Below are 17072 nucleotides of genomic sequence, written 5' to 3'. Positions count from 1 at the left end.
AATGGCTTGGGCAATATTTGGCTTTATTAATGGAATAAAAAGGTACCCTAAGCTACAGCCAGACAACTCATCTGGCTATACATGCTGATCAGGGCTTAGCCAACACTACATCTTACTTCGTTTGTTCAGGTTCACCGTCAGCAATAGTTTTGCTTGAAACAATCAGTAGCCATAAATGGTCATTTTTTTTATACACAGAGTAAAGTTGAAATGGAAAGTTGTGCTACATATTCATTGGCTAATGTCATAGCTAATTTAAGATACATATTGATACATCACTAGCTGTAATACTTTTAAATCTGTACAAATGTATTAGTGGGCGATGCTCAGATCACCATCACCCCCCTAACCGATAGTGGGGTGGTAGATGCCCAGGTTCCTTTATGGCTCAGTTCAGGTGCCTACATACACCATAGACATCATTTACACACACTCGTCATCATCATCTCAGACACATCCAGCGCAGCTATGGATTATGAATGTGCTCATGCAACAAAATGTTAGTGCATCAACTTGTATCGCGTCGAACCCGAATCGATTCGCTCCTCTAATCAAACCGAAGCGTTTCATACTAAAACATATGATTCCAGTATCATATCGGCACCCATGTATCTACATACGTATCGAATCGTCTTGAAAAAAGGGAGAGACGCACATCCCTAGTAAATACTAATGAGAAGCTGAGAAATTCAAGTGCCACTGTATAAAAGCAATGTAGTCTCCTGCCTCCTGCCTCGAGCGCTACTCCTGATGAAACTGAATAAGGAGGGACATGAAAAGGTTTAGGGAAAAACTAGGGACAAGTGTGTTACATTTTTTTATAAAAAAAGCAGGAAATGCATAAGCACTTTTGTACAATGCTGACCAAAGGCTGTGGTAGTCCAGTCTGCACTGGGTACATATTGTTCCTCAAAAATGTGTCCAAGAGCATGCAGTAGGGTTGGGCGGTATGAAGTTTTTCAAACCGTTTCGAAACCATACCGGGGTATATGGTATTACCAGAAGTGCACACAAGGGGCACTATTTTTAGTTATACAAATATTTAGGTAACATGGATCTTGACCCAGGAGGGGATTAATTGTGTATTTTATAACCAAGAAGCTTGAGTTTGCCATCTAGCCACTTAGCCAGCATGTTAGCAAACCAAATGCTGAATATAATTTATTTGGAACATCTTAGACAGTTCTAAGCAGTGGCGTAGCACACACACCTTCGCAAGGTGGGGTGGCCCCCAACCCAAAACCATTGGTATGTCTAAGTATCCCTGTATATAGCCCAATCCTAGTATGCAGCACCGACTACATATAGCCAACACACAGACACTTAGCAGATGGGCTCTGCTTATAAATATCACTTTTTCCAAGGATAACCGCAGTTCCACAGCATAGGCTACTAATTACAGATTAGTAATATAAAACTGAAAATATGCAATGTACTTTTGAGAAAAAAATTATCTTGGATTCATAAAATGTTTAAGACCTGCCAAAACAAAAGAATGGATTTCTTTGATGATTTAACACTCGAATTGAGGCGTTCGTGGTTTTTCCTTTTTTTAATACATCTAGCCTACAGCAACATTGGCTCAGAATGGGATGGCTCCAAGTCCGCCTTTTCTAGTGCAGGTGTGTTCGTTCAGCTGTCCAGTTAAATTTTGAGCGTCAAGTTATTCTGTAACTAGGCCTAGTTTACAGATCTCCACTGTTATTCACAAGACCGTCCTGTTTAGAAGAGGAAAATGACTCAACCTTTATTCAGCTTGAACCCGAGTCCACAACTTTCTGGTCTCCCAGCCCTGCTGTAGCCTGACTCAGTCAGTACTGGAAGGGGTGACTAATGAATTATTCTCCAGGGTCTTGGATGAAATTCTCTGCACTTCATATTTAAAGACCGGGAAAACTGAAGCATATTTCAAGCAGCACCAGTCACACTAATCTATAATAAAAAGTGTGAATTTAAAGTAGCACAGCCATTACTGGAATATGATTTTCCCTCAAACAAGTGCGTACAAGGAGAGTAAGGGGGGGGGGGTAGGAGCAGCAGACATTACAATGCCTGGTTAAGGTGTCTGATGCTGTTGCCGTAAGCATATTGTATAGGCTGACTCGAATGTGCTGCGCGGTGGCTTTCATCCCGTCGCCACGTCAGGCGCAGGGAGCCATCTGATATGGCGGGAGATATTTGCATCTTAATGCTGACGAGCTTTACATTTTTTTTTTTTTTTTTTTTTAAATCAATCTGCATCTCAGCTACAGCAATTCAGATGTCTATCTTTTATAATGCACCAAGCGCAATTATCCTAAGTTGCATTTGGGGGAAGGGGGGGGGGGGTCATACTGTATATCTAGGGTAGAAAGTATTTACGTTTTTATTTTGACCCCTTTTTCTCCCCAATTTCGTGGTATACAGTTGGTAGTTACAGTCTTGTCCCATTGCCGCAACTCCCCTACAGTCTCGGGAGAGGCGAAAGTCGAGAGCCATGCGTCCTCCAAAACACGACCCTGCCAAGCCGCACTGCTCACTTAACTCAGAAGCCAGCCGCACCAATGTGTCAGAAAAAAAACGCTATCCAGCTGGCGACAGAGGTCAGCTTGCAGCCGCCTTGGCCGCCACAAGGCGTCGCTAAAGCGCGATGGGACAAGGAAATCCCGGCTTGCCAAACCCTCCCCTAACCCAATAGTGCATCGCCTCATGCGTCTCACGGTCATGACCGGCTGTAACACAGCCTGGGATCGAACCCGGGTCTGTAGTGATGCCTCAAGGACTGCGATGCAGTGAATCGGACAGCTGTGCCACTCGGGAGAACCATAAGTATTACAGTTTTCACATACTCTGGATGGAATGAAGGAGACAACTCTCCAGAATGAAAGCATAGAAATCTCCATAATAAAAAGCACTTCATTACATCATTGCTAGAAATGCATGTTTATTGAATAGAAACTGAAACCAGACAGCGAGCGCACAAAGGATATTGGCTACTGAATGGACCATTGTAAAAAAAAAAAAAAACATTTTTTTTTTTAGTGATATTATCCCGAATTCACTTCTGCTGTGCTGTCCTTTGAAACGCTTGTACAACAGCAAAACAAATATCCTTATGTAAGCTATGTACTTGAAGTGAGTGGGGTCAGCTTACTTCATCATGCAGCCAAAAACAGCAAACAGTACCAGTCAAAAGTTTAGACACACCTACAGGTGAAGTCGGAAGTTTACATACACTTGTGACAAAAGCCTGCATATTAGCCTAAACACACTTCTGCTGTGCTGTCCTTTGAAGTCCTTGTACAAATAAACAGCAAAACAGATGTCCTTATGTAAGCTACAGTTGAAGTCGGAAGTTTACATACACTTAGATTGGAGTCATTAAAACTCGTTTTTCAACCACTCCACAAATTTCTTGTTAACAAACTATAGCTTTGGCAAGTCGGTTAGGACATCTACTTTCTGCATTACAAGTAATTATCCCAACAATTGTTTAGACAGCTTATTTCACTGTATCACAATTCCAGGGGGTCAGAAGTTTACATGCACTAAGTTGACTGAGCCTTTAAACAGCTTGGAAAATTCCAGAAAATGATGCGTTGGCTTTAGAAGCTTCTGATAGGTCAATTGACATCATTTGAGTCAATTGGAGGTGTAACTGTGGATGTATTTCAAGGCCTACCTTCACACTCAGTGCCTCTTTTGCTTGACATCATGGAAAAATCTAAAGAAATCAGCCAAGACCTCAGAAAAAATATTGTAGACCTCCACAAGTCTGGTTCATCCTTGGGAGCAATTTCCAAACGCCTGAAGGTACCACGTTCATCTGTATAAACAATAGTACGCAAGTATAAACAGCATGGGACCACGCAGCCAACATACCGCTCAGGAAGGAGACGGGTTCTGTCTCCTAGAGATGAACGTACTATGGTGCGAAAAGTGCAAATCAATCCCAGAACAACGGCAAAGGACCTGTTGAAGATGCTGAAGGAAGCAGGTACAAAAGTATCCATATCCACAGTAAAACGTGTCCTATATCGACATTACTTGAAAGGCCGCTCAGCAAGGAAGAAGCCACTGCTCCAAAACCACCATAAAGCCAGACTACGGTTTGCAACTGCACATGGGGACAAAGATGGTACTTTTTGGAGAAATGTCCTCCGGTCGGATGAAACAAAAATAGAACCATTTGGCCATAATGACCAACCGTGAAGCACGGGGGTGGCAGCATCATGTTGTGGGGGTGCTTTGCTGCAGGAGGGACTGGTGCACTTCACAAAATAGATGGCATCATGAGGGAGGAATATTGTGGATATATTCAAGCAACATCTCAAGACATCAGTCAGGAAGTTAAAGCTTGGTCGCAAATGGGTCTTCCAAATGGACAATGACCCCAAGCATACTTACAAAGTTGTGGCAAAATGGCTTAAGGACAACAAAGTCAAGGTATTGGAGTGGCCATCACAAAGCCCTGACCTCAATCCTATAGAAAATGTGTGGGCAGAACTGAAAAAGCGTGTGCGAGCAAGGAGGCCTACAAACCTGACTCAGTTACACCAGCTCTGTCAGGAGGAATTGGCCAAAATTCACCCAACTTATTGTGGAAAGCTTGTGGAATGCTACCCGAAATGTTTGACCCAAGTTAAACAATTTAAATGCAATGCTGCCAAATACTAATTGAGTGTGTATGTAAACGTCTGACCCACTGGAAATGTGATGAAAGAAATAAAACGCTGAAATAAAATCACTCTACTATTATTCTGGCATTTCACATTCTTAATGTAAAGTGGTGATCCTAACTGACCTAAGACAGTAAACTAGGATTAAATGTCAGGAATTGTGAAAACCTGAGTTTAAAATGCATTTGGCTAAGGTGTATGTAAACTTCTGACTTCAACTGTACTCATTCAAGGTTTATTTTTTATTTTTTTACATTGTAGAATAATCAAAACTATGAAATAACAAATATGGAATCATGTTATAACCAAAAAAAGAGATAAAGATATTCTTCAAAGTAGCCAACCTTTGCCTTGATGACAGATTTGCACTCTTGGCATTCTCTCAACCAGCTTCACCTGGAATGCTTTTCCAACAGTCATTAGTTCCCACATATGCTTAGCACTTGCTGGCTGCTTTTCCTTCACTCTGCGGTCCAACTCATCCCAAACCATCTCAATTGGATTGAGGTCGGGTGATTGTGGAGGCCAGGTCATCTGATGCAGCACTCCATCCCTCTCCTTCTTGGTCAAATATCACTTACACAGCCTGGAGGTGTGTTGGATCATTGTCATTTTGAAAAACAAATGATAGTCCCGCAACCCAGATGGGAATAGCGTATTGCTGCAGAATGCTGTGGTAGCCATGCTGGTTAAGTGTGCCTTGAATTCTAAATAAATCACAGACAGTGTCACCAGCAAAGCACCCCCACATCTCCTCCATGCTGCATGTGTGGTTCCCACCATGAAGAGATCATCCGTTCACCTACTCTGCGTCTCACAAAGACACGGCGGTTGGAACCAAAAGGCTCAAATTTGGACTCAGACCAAAGGACAGATTTCCACCAGTCTAATGTCCATTGCTCATGTTTCTTGGCCCAAGCAAGTCTCTTCTTCTTATTGGTGTCCTTTAGTAGTGGTTTCTTTGCAGCAACCTGACCATATAGGCCTGATTATGAGATCTGTCTGTTACTTGAACTCTATGAAGCATTTATTTGGGCTGCAATTTCTGAGGCTGGGAACTCTAATGAACTTATCCTCTGCAGCAGAGGTAACTCTGGGTCTTCCTTTCCTGTGGCAGTCCTCATGAGAGCCCATTTCATCACAGAGCTTGATGGATTTTGCGACTGCAGAAGTTCTTAAAATGTCCCGCATTGACTGACACCTTAATGTCTTAAAGTAATAGACTGTTGTTTGTCTTTGCTTATTTGAGCTGTTCTTGCCATAATATTGACTTGGTCTTTTACCAAATAGAAGAAGATGGCCCTGTATACCACCCATACCTTGTCACAACAACTGATTGGCTGTAACGCATTGAGGAAAGAAATTCCACAAATTAACATTTAACAAGGCACACATGTTAATTGAAATGCATTCCAGGTGAAGCTGGTTGAGAGAATGCCAAGAGCCTGCAAATCTGTCATCAAGGCAAAGGGTGGGTACTTCGAAGAATCTCATATATAAATAAATTTTGATTTGTTCAACACTTTTTTGGTAACTACATGATTCCATGTGTTATATCATAGTTTTAATGTCTTCACTATAAAAGTCTACAATGTAGAAAATAGTCAAAAGGAAAAAAAACCTTGGAATGAGTTGGTGTCCAAACTTCTGACAGGTACTGTCCTTCCTTTCTCTGTACTACAGGCCATGCTTTGTTTGAGTGGGGCCGCTCCTTCCACTCCTTCATGACCAGAGACTCATTTTTCTCCCTGTGGCTGAATGATGCTGGCTGTGTCGGCATGAGAGTTTGCTCTGAAAGTAAATCATTGTGCGGTTATAGAACTGGGGGGCTGCGCTCAGCCACGAAGTGGTAGGCCACACAAGCTCACAGAACGGGACCGCCGAGTGCTGAAATGTATCATGTAAAAATCACCTGTCCTCGGTTGCAACACTCCCTACCGAGTTCCAAACTGCTTCTGGATGCAACGTGAGCAGAAGAACTGTTCGTCAGGAGCATCATGAAATGGGTTTCCATGGCCGAGCAGCTGCACACGAGCCTAAGATCACCATGTGCAATGCCAAGTGTCGGCTGGAGTGGTGTAAAGCACCTCACCATTGGATCTCTGGAGTGATGAATCACGCTTCGCCATCTGGCAGTCCAACGGACAAATCTGGGTTTGGTGAATGCCACGAGAACGCTACCTGCCCGAATGCATAGTGCCAACTGTAAAGTTTGGTGGAGGAGGAATAATGGGCTGAGCCTGTTTTTCATGGTTTGTGCTAGGCCCCTTAGTTCCATTGAAGATAAATCTTAACACTACAACATACATTCTAGACGATTCTGTGATTCCAAATTTGTGGCAACAGTTTGGGGAAGACCCTTTCCTGTTTCAGCATGACAATGCCCCCGTGTACAAAGTGAGGTCCATACAGAAATGGTTTGTCAAGATAGGTGTGGAAGAACTTGACTGGCCTGCATAGAGCACTGATCTCCGCCCCATCAAACACCTTTGGGATGAATTGGACCGCAGACTGCGAGCCAGGCCTAATCGCCCAACATCACTAATGCTTTTGTGGCTGAATGGAAGCGAGTCCCTGCAGCAATATTCCAACATCTAGTGGAAATCCTTCCCAGAAGAGTGGAGGCTGTTATGGCAGCAAAGGGGGGGGGACCAACTCCATATTAATGCCCATGATTTCGGGAATGAGATGTTCGAGGAGCAGGTGTCCACATATACTTTTGTCCAGGTAGTGTATTCACACACCACGGTTCCCGCTTTTGGGCCATACATTTTAAAAGCCGATAAATAAGAAATTGGCGCACACTAAAAAAAAAAATCTTTTTTTGAGCTGCGTGTTGCTGCTGGAGTGAAACATGTGCTTTAATAAGACCAATCATTGCGCAACAATTCCAAAGGCAATCGTGAAAGAAGAAAAAAAACGAATGGCCACGATTAAAAAGTACTATTTTTAGTTCTCAAATGGCTGGTCATTGAAGCACGCTTCCCATTCCACGCAAGTGCATAGGCAACTAAGCTGGCTTCAGCACGTCACACCACTTTGCAATGAGCTGGAGGCGGTATGCATTTTGAAAACAGTTAATTGTTTGAAACCTGGACGTTTTACGACATATTATGTAGGCATGTCTTACCTTGCTTCAAAGCTGCCTAGCCAACGTACAGGCAATTATTTTATAAAGACTTCCCATATGACATTGAAACCAGTAGCCTTTTAAATCTCATGTTCTATTGGTTTTCAAATCAACCTTCTTTGTCCAGTAGCCAAAAGGCACAATCCTAGTCATATTAGTAACCCATGCTAGTTGGGGCATATTTACATCTCCCAACAGGCAGTGTTGCGCTTATAGTGTCAAGAAATAGTTTGGCAACATTTTACGCCTAAACGTTCTGATCTGTCATGAGCCTCATAGCTTGAAAAAAACAATTATGTAGCCTAGGCCAAATGGTTGTATAAATGTGGGGTCCCAGAGTGTTTGGAATAGGCCATTTATTTCTCGCCAAGAATGACTAACTGACCAATAGAATAGGTCAACTTTTCTACTACGGGGGATAGTAGATTGACATAGGCTAGGGATTTTGCTGTTCGTTACTCGTGTTGTTGGCTGAGGAAAATACATGTTGGCGGTTATTCTAACATAGGCGGCACGTGGGTTTTACGTTTGGGGAAGCTCATTTTCACCATAAAAATTCAACTTTATAATACATCATTACATGCATCCATTTGCAGACTTATGTAAAAGATCAAATTTGGAATAGTAGGCTTAGATTGGATAGTTATAGTTTAGGCTAATATAAATGCAATCACTCTTCGCAAAAACAATACTTCAATGCAGCGTGTAGGCTTTCTTTGTACAGGAAAATGTTGGCCTTTTATAAGCACATTTCATGCAATTATACTAGACTGAAACATTAGCAGAATATTTTTTTTATTTGACAAATTATACAGTAGCCTACTCTGCTGACACACAAATCATTAAAAACTACGTCGTCTTATCCATATAGTAGACCTACGAGAAGGGGAGACAAAATGACGTCCATCTAACCTGGAGGAGGAAATTGTAGTCCAAAAATTAAAAAAATGGTACTGACCCAATGCTTAAGACAGTTAATATGCACACGCAACAGAGATATGGCCGATGTTCCCCACTGGTGCCAATAAGATGGGCTACTTTTCGCTCAATTAAGTTGAGAATTTTTCATTGTCTTTTCTTTACAGCAATAGCCATTTGTTTTCCTAACTTTTTCCACGATTGTGTGTTGAAATATTGCGCTATTTCTGGCTGGGTGTCTGCTTTTCACTGAGTTGGAACTAAAATCCCCCCCCCCCCAAAAAAAAGTGTTAAATGAAGCTAAAGATCCTCTGTGGCCAAATTATTCTTTCTGGTGTAGTAGCCTATTTAGAATGATTTTATGTATGGACACGAGTAAGCTAATTAGCCTGTATAATTTTGCCAATTTAATTGACTTTAGGCAATTTACAATTGACTTTAGGGAAAGCTTCCCCTAGCCTTATGGACTATGTATTTTAACGTTTTCAAAATTCTATAAGAATGACGCAAGCCGTTGCATCCGAGTTGGATGTTCTGTTAAGATTAACCATAAACAATGCGATTTGTCATTCTAAGAAGAGTTGGTCGTTGTCCTAATCACATTACCCAACCAATGCATATGGATCCGGTAAATTAAAATGTTGCCGGTCAAATGTCTGGAAACCCTGCACCACACACATATTTCAGAATATTCTTCACATGGCGCTGCGAACGCTCTCTGGGGTAATGATGGCGCTGCAGCACGACAGAGGGATTCTCTGGATGAACCTTCATAAATATATGGATGACGAGAATGCATTTTAAGTGTCGCTACCCCGACGACGATACGCAGACCAGGAGAGGAGAGTTGAGGATAATTTAAAATAAATGAAGTGGAGTGAATTATTTAAAGGTACAAACTGAGAATTGAAACTTGCTTTTAGACTGCAGATGGAAAACCGCCACAAAAAGAAACGGTGCACCCGTAGCTCCCTTGTCTCCCCCTGTTGCCCTCAGCCCCTTGAAAGCCTGTCCATTAGGTGCAGTGAGACAGGGAGTGCAGGGGTTACAACAGGAAAACCCACTGTATTCCCCTTCATTTCCTCAGGTTCAGTCACGCAGGGCCAGGCTCTCTGTGCTCCATCAGCCTAAATATACTTTTTTTATTCTGCTGTGTGGTGCAGACAGCTCCAGTGGCTGGGTTTTCATTATAGGGTGGAGAACGGAGCAGGGAGAACAGAGAAAAATACATCTGGCGTAAGCACTTCTGTCCATCAGCAAGTATGGAGCCCAAGACTGATGGCGGCAAAACAAAGCACAGCTCTATTCGATACGCTCTCTTGATGAAAAAAGGCCAGAACTTTTTTTCTTTTTTTTAATCACACCACAGCTGCCCAGGCCTTTGGCCTCTCTGTGCACTCTTAGCCTCCTTGAGCACTCCTTCCATTACCCCCCCAGAACTCCTCCCAAGGCTGGCCCCAGTCACAACAGCCAGTTCTCACTCATCACTGGACCAACTATCCCCCTCTTTCCCAACAAGTGATGTGATATAGAGGATAGTGGATTCGATTCCCGAACCATCCATACCTAAAATGTATGCACGCATCACTGCAAGACTGGATAAAAGCTTATGCTAAATGGTATACACTGTGTCTGTGTGGACCATGAGTAATGTCTAAATGCCACAACACATAGTCCAATGAAAGAGTTGGAAAAGAGACTGCTAAATAGTGTAGTGAACAGTAAACATTGAGTTGGCTGGCTGCGCAAGAAAGTGAGCATCTGGAATCATCCAGTCAGGCTCCTCCTCAGCCGAGAAACTATGCATCAGTGAGGAACATGTGCAGCTTCTAACTGGCTGTGTAAAATGTATCCCGGTAGCCCCAGGGCCTCTATGGTTACTCAAGACAACCAATGAATGCGCCGCCTGGGACAAAACACCATTGCTCTCAGAAGAATCATAACTGAGGTCGTCTTAACACAGACTGTCTGTCCGGTCACAGCAGTGAACAATGTTTGTGTAGGAGGGGAATTGGATCATGGGACAATCCTTGTGTGTGGTGGCTGTAGACTGCTGCAGAGAGAGGCTCTTCTCCCTGAGTTGACCTGAGAAGCAGGTTCATAGCGCCTAGAGGCTCCCACATTCTGTTTGACATGCACGCCTGGAAAGCCCTGATACAAGACAACATCCCCTGCCAGGCAAGGGCCTGCTTATTAGCGCTTGGGTCCCAGCAGCGTGGAGGCAGCAGGGACGAGATGGGCCAGGCCCAAGAACAGTCAGTGTGTCCAAAATATTGTTTTACAAATAGAAAATGAAAAATCAGCCAAGGGCATGAAGGATAATGCCTTTTGAAAGCACCATTGTGACAAAAGCCTGCACATTATCCTGAACGCACTTCTGCTGTGCTGTCCTTTGAAGTCCTTGTACAAATAAACAGCAAAACAGATGTCCTTATGTAAGCTACAGTTGAAGTCGGAAGTTTACATACACTTAGGTTGGGGTCATTAAAACTCGTTTTTCAACCACTCCACAAATTTCTTGTTAACAAACTATAGTTTTGGCAAGTCGGTTAGGACATCTACTTTCTGCATTACAAGTAATTTTTCCAACAATTGTTTACAGACAGATTATTTCACTGTATCACAATTCCAGGGGGTCAGAAGTTTACATGCACTAAGTTGACTGTGCCTTTAAACCGCTTGGAAAATTCCAGAAAATGATGCCATGGCTTTAGAAGCTTCTGATAGGCTAATTGACATCATTTGAGTCAATTGGAGGTGTACCTGTGGATTGATTTCAAGACCTACCTTCACACCCAGTGCCTCTTTTGCTTGACATCATTGGAAAATCAAAAATATTGTAGACCTCCACAAGTCTGGTTCATCCTTGGGAGCAATTTCCAAATGCCTGAAGGTACCACGTTCATCTGTATAAACAATAGTACGCAAGTATAAACACCATGGGACCACGCAGTCGTCACACCGCTCAGGAAGGAGACACGTTCTGTCTCCTAGAGATGAACGTACTATGGTGCGAAAAGTGCAAATCAATCCCAGAACAGCAGCAAAGGACCTTGTGAAGATGCTGGAGGAAACAGGTACAAAACTATCTATATCCACAGTAAAATGAGTCCTATATTGACATAACCTGAAAGGCTGCTCAGCAAGGAAGAAGCCACTGCTCCACAACCGCCATAAAAAAGCCAGACTACGGTTTGCAACTGCACATGGGGACAAAGATCGTACTTTTTGGTGAAATGTCCTCTGGTCTGATGAAACAAAAATAGAACTGTTTGGCCATAATGACTCTCGTTATGTTTGGAGGAAAAACAGGGAGGCTTGAAAATTTGTGGTCAGAACTGAAAAAGCGTGTGCGAGCAAGGAGGCCTACAAACCTGACTCAGTTACACCAGCTCTGTCAGGAGGAATGGGCCAAAATTCAACCAACTTATTATGGGAAGCTTGTGGAAGGCTACCCAAAACGTTCACCCCAAGTTTTACAATTTAAAGGCAATGCTACCAAATACTAATTGAGTATATGTAAACTCCTGACCCACTACTAGGATTAAATGTCAGGAATTGTGAAACTGAGTTTAAATTATTTGGCTAAGGTGTATGTAAACTTCCGACTTCAACTGTATGTACTTGAATTGAGAGACCTGACTGCGTAGACAGTATCATTGTCCGCTCCAGTTACCCTGGTGGTGGTTAGTAGCACTGGCTACTGAGGATTGCTAGCTAAAGTACTTGGGAACAGAGACTGGGTGATGGAATACCTTGACGACAGTGGCGATTTTTGCATGTAAATCTTGGTGGGGTAAACAAAAAATATGTTTTAGATGCATGCCAGCAAAGCCACTAGACAACACATGAATTTCACTATAAAAAGGTGACCACAATTTGTTATGGCCTACATAAAGCTGTTCCAACAGCAGTTTATTTTTTTTGCCACCATGAAGTGAATTCTTACCACTGCTACACCAGGCTATCAGCGGAGCCTTGTCTGTCAGCGAAACAGTTAATTCAGCCTTATTTACTGCCTTTTTTTCTTTTTTTTTTACAAACATAGCTGATATGGCTGACTTGCTTAAACAAATGTGGTTTCTACTGACAATTGATGTACAAACTATGGCATAAGGGGACGACGAGCAGATAAGAGGCAATGCGTAATTTCTATTAAGACAATGCGCGAGCTAGGATGGACGTAGTCAATAGAACTTTGTTCAACATTTTTTAAATGTACAGCGACAGAATTCAGAACATGGGCCGTCCTTACAGTATTCTCCCTGTACACCAAGTCAGAACCGTAGGATAAATAAAGGAGGCATATAAAGCAGACAACGAAAGCTCTTATAATTAGACGTTGTCCGATTATGGTTTTAACGCCGTTAACGATACCTATTATTGGAGGACCAAAAAAAAACAGATAGCGATTAAAATCGGCAATTTATATAAAATAATTTTGTAATAATGACAATTACAACAATACTGAGTGAACAATGAACACTTATTTTAACTTAATATAATACATAAATGAAATCTATTTAGTCTCAAATAAATAATGAAACATGTCGATTTTGGTTTAAATAATGGAAAACAGTGTTGGAAAAGGAAATGTGCAATATGTGCCATTTAAAAACATTTAAGTTCCTTGCTCAGAACATATGAAAGCTGGTGGTTCCTTTTAACATGAGTCTTAAATATTCCCAGTTACGAAGTTTTAGGGTATAGTTATAAGAATTATAGGACTATTTCTCTCTATACCATTTGTATTTCATATACCTTTGACTATTGGATGTTCTTAAAGGCACTTTAGTATTGCCAGCCTAATCTCGGGAGTTGATAGGCTTGAAGTTATAAACAGCGCTGTGCTTCAAGCATTGTAAGAGCTGCTGTTTGAATGAATGCTTACGAGCCTGCTGCTGCCTTCCACCACTCAGTCAGACTGCTCTATTATATACTTAATTATAATAAACACACAGAAATACGAGCCTATGGTCATTAATGTGGTCAAATCCGGAAACTATCATTTTGAAAACAAAACGTTTATTCTTTCAGTGAATTACAGAACCGTTCCGTATTTTATCGAACGGGTGGCAACCCTAAGTCTAAATATTCCTGTTACATTGGACAACCTTCAATGTTATGTCATAATTATGTAAAACTCTAGCAAATTAATTACGATCTTTGTTAGGAAGAAATGGTCTTCACACAGTTCGCAACGAGCCTAGCCGGCCCAAACTGCTGCATATACCCCGACTCTGCTTGCACTGAACGCAAGAGAAGTGACACAATTTCCCTAGTTAATATTGCCTGCTAACATGAATTTATTTTTTAACTACATATGCAGGTGTAAAAAATATACTTGTGTATTGATTTTAAGAAAGGTATTGATGTTTATGGTTAGGTACATTGCAACGATTGTGCTTTTTTCGCGAATGCGCTTTTGTTAAATCATCACCTGTTTGGCGAAGTTGAAGTAGCCTGTGATTCGACGATAAATTAACAGGCACCGCATTGATTATAGGCAACGACGAACAAGCTAGTTAAACTAGTAATATCATCGACCATGTGTAGTTAACTAGTGATAGTGAAGATATCTTATTAAAAAAAAAAAATCTAAGTTTAATGCTATCTAGTAACTTACCTTGGCTCTTTGCAGCCACAAGGTCCTTTTGATGCTGCACTCGTGTAACAGGTGGTCAGCCTGCCATGCAGTCTCCTCGTGGATTGCAATGTAATCGGCATCCAAAAAGGCTGATTAATCGGTCGACCTCTACTTACAATATTAGATTACTACATTTCTCTAAAACAGGCTTTAGGCTACATGCGCACCACCAAGTCAGAACAGTAGGCTAAATTATGAGGGAAAGGGACCAAATTATTAGGGTGAGGCACATGGACTACTTATTAGGGTGAGGCACATGGACTACTAACAGCTTACTACACAACCTACACTTAGTATTACTCTCTTAGCTAAAGAAAACGCATCTCCCTGGCATATTACATAATTTATGCAGCAGACATTTTGGGATTTACCTTGTGCTGTGCTCACTTGAACAGGAATGTGGCACAGCAGTCCTTCTTGTGGGCACATTTTGTCAAACTTTGTCAAAGTCTGGCATTCTCTGGATTTATGGTGCTTTCAAGTCAACTGGGAACTCGGGGAAAAAAACAAGGTTGAATCACAACGTCAGTGATCTTCAGGTCGGAGCTCTAGAAAGAGGCCCAAGTTCCGTCTTGGAATTCCAAGTTGGATGACCATTCAAAACATATTTTTCCAGTCCTCCCTCCCCCTGAGCGAACGGGAGAGAGGAGTGAATTAGGAGGCAGAAAACCAGAGCTTGATATAACGGAACAATGCGCATCAATGACAGCGTGGCTGGCAGCTCCACACGAAACGTTATTTACAGCTCACACAAAAATGAAATTACAGGAGCACACAGCTCAGGAGGCAGAAAAAAAATAAGCTGACCTGGCAACACTTAAAAAGGCTGGGAAGAGGGTCAGGCTGCATAATTATAATATTGCTTTTCTTCCTTCACCGCCAGTATCTATACTGCTCACATTGAATCTGGGGGATAAAACCTAATCGTGACAACAGGTTATTGGAGGGTAGGACTATAAAAAGGCAGTAAAAATGTGTTCATTGACTGAAGCTTGTGACTGTGCCTGTGGATAAGGACTTGATCCATGCTTCATCTTTGATGAGGACCATCAACCACCGATAATTTAAGGACTATAAAACCCGTAATGTGCAGAATGAAACATATGGTTGAAATTCACTGACAACTGAAATTCAACCAAGACAGATGAGCAGCTTTTAGTTAAACAGAAACCAATGATGGATTGGCTACTTTAAATACAGAACCAAAATAAACAGAGTAACAGTAATTGAATTACTGTAAATTAACATTTAATATCACATTCAAGTGGAAAGGCAATGACAACCTGTTCTCCAAGATCAATTGTTTTTAACTGACCATCTGAGAAGACTAATTTACCAGAAAGTTGATAGCTTGTGCCCAGAGTGAACTACTGTTCACTCTGGGTGAGAAAGGTCCATGCAAAGAGGGAAACTTTGCAGATCCAGCTTCAATACAAGGCATTGAAAACTTCAGCTTTCAATTTCCACTAAAGGCAAAAATTGCTCAAATCAGGCAATGTTTTACTTCAATTGACAACAGTGACTCATAACTACAAATGCTGTAGGCTACAAAGAATGCTTGTGTTGTTCAGCTAAAACAGGTTAATTTTGTTACAATGATATGTAAAACATGATGATAGTGTCAATGCCATGATAGTAATAGTGTAGCCAATAAGCTACTGTACCTTTAACAGTCTAGTTACACAAATGATAGTTAGCACGTTGGTAATACTGCCAGCAAGCATGGATTCATTGGTAGCAAGTGGCATCTCTCATAGCCAATGTGCTCTCAGCTATCTTGATAATTGCTTGACAGATGAACAAAATGAGACTGTCTATATACTCAACTAGCGATAATCCGCTAAACGTTGGAAGGGGTATAATCATTAGTCCAAAACGTTTTGCAACGGAAACCGTTTACTCCAAACGAAAAACGTTTCTACTGGACAAATTCAGGTAGGACCCTCCCCGTTTCGTTCCTAGTGAATATACCCCTGGCTATAGCTATCAAATGCTGCTTAAACTTGAGTGCCGGGTGGCAGGCTAGCCATGTGTATTGCATACATACCAAACGGTTCAGTCTTCTCCGTAGCATATTTGAGTTTTTTCTTCTTTGGTAGCTGGGGACACCAACAAACTATTTTTTATTTAAACCAGTTTACTATACTCTGTTTGAGCTTTTCTGATAAGTAACGTTGCATTTATATTTGTTAACTAGCGCTCTATTTTCTACTCTAGTAGTGCTTATAGCTATATGGAATGCCGCAGCGATGCTACATTGTTTCCATTTTGTTTGAATTCGATCTCTTCTAACCATTCGCATTCTCCCTTTTAAATATTTTCCGCGTTGCGTTTTACTGTTCTAGTCGTGCTTCCCCATCCAAAAAACTGAAACTGTCCGCGACATCCTGTAGTTCTATGCCCTGTTGCTGTGTCTTTCCGAATTAATCATCACATACGATTCCACTCGCGGCACCAGTCACAAAAAAAATGTGACCGACATACACAAAGTAACTTCAATTTCGATTCATACGCAGGTCTTTCTCGCCTACTACTGCCCCCTTATCTTCCGTCAGTCAAACCCCTGTCAAATATATATTTTCTACTCCAACCCCCCCCCGCCCCCGCTCCCCACTAGCGTCATCAGCGTCTCGTACATTGACGGTATAATATGAACGACTCGTCAGCAGCACTAAAAATGAACTTCCGGGTCATTGAATTTCGGAAATGTTTTAAATAA

At 41.7% G+C, this 17072-nt stretch overlaps 1 protein-coding gene across 8 annotated transcripts in view; it reads right to left on the bottom strand.

Moving 5' to 3' along the window:
• LOC115172776 (phospholipid-transporting ATPase 11C) overlaps positions 1-16960 on the bottom strand; it is a 66615-nt gene extending 49655 nt beyond the window's left edge. For all 8 annotated transcript variants that reach the window (XR_003871490.1, XM_029730542.1, XM_029730522.1 and 5 more), the window contains exon 1: positions 16401-16960. Coding sequence is in view for 7 of the 8 variants with exons in the window: in XM_029730542.1 (XP_029586402.1) it covers positions 16401-16427 (27 nt within the window). In the remaining variant the exon portion in view is untranslated. The remainder of the gene's footprint in view (positions 1-16400) is intronic.
• Between the last annotated feature and the right edge of the window lie 112 nt (positions 16961-17072).

This window comes from Salmo trutta, chromosome 3 (genome assembly GCF_901001165.1).
Source record: "Salmo trutta chromosome 3, fSalTru1.1, whole genome shotgun sequence".
In the NCBI taxonomy this organism is placed as follows: domain Eukaryota; kingdom Metazoa; phylum Chordata; class Actinopteri; order Salmoniformes; family Salmonidae; genus Salmo; species Salmo trutta.
Note: the sequence above shows the minus strand (reverse complement) of the source record. Positions and strands in the feature narration are given on the sequence as shown.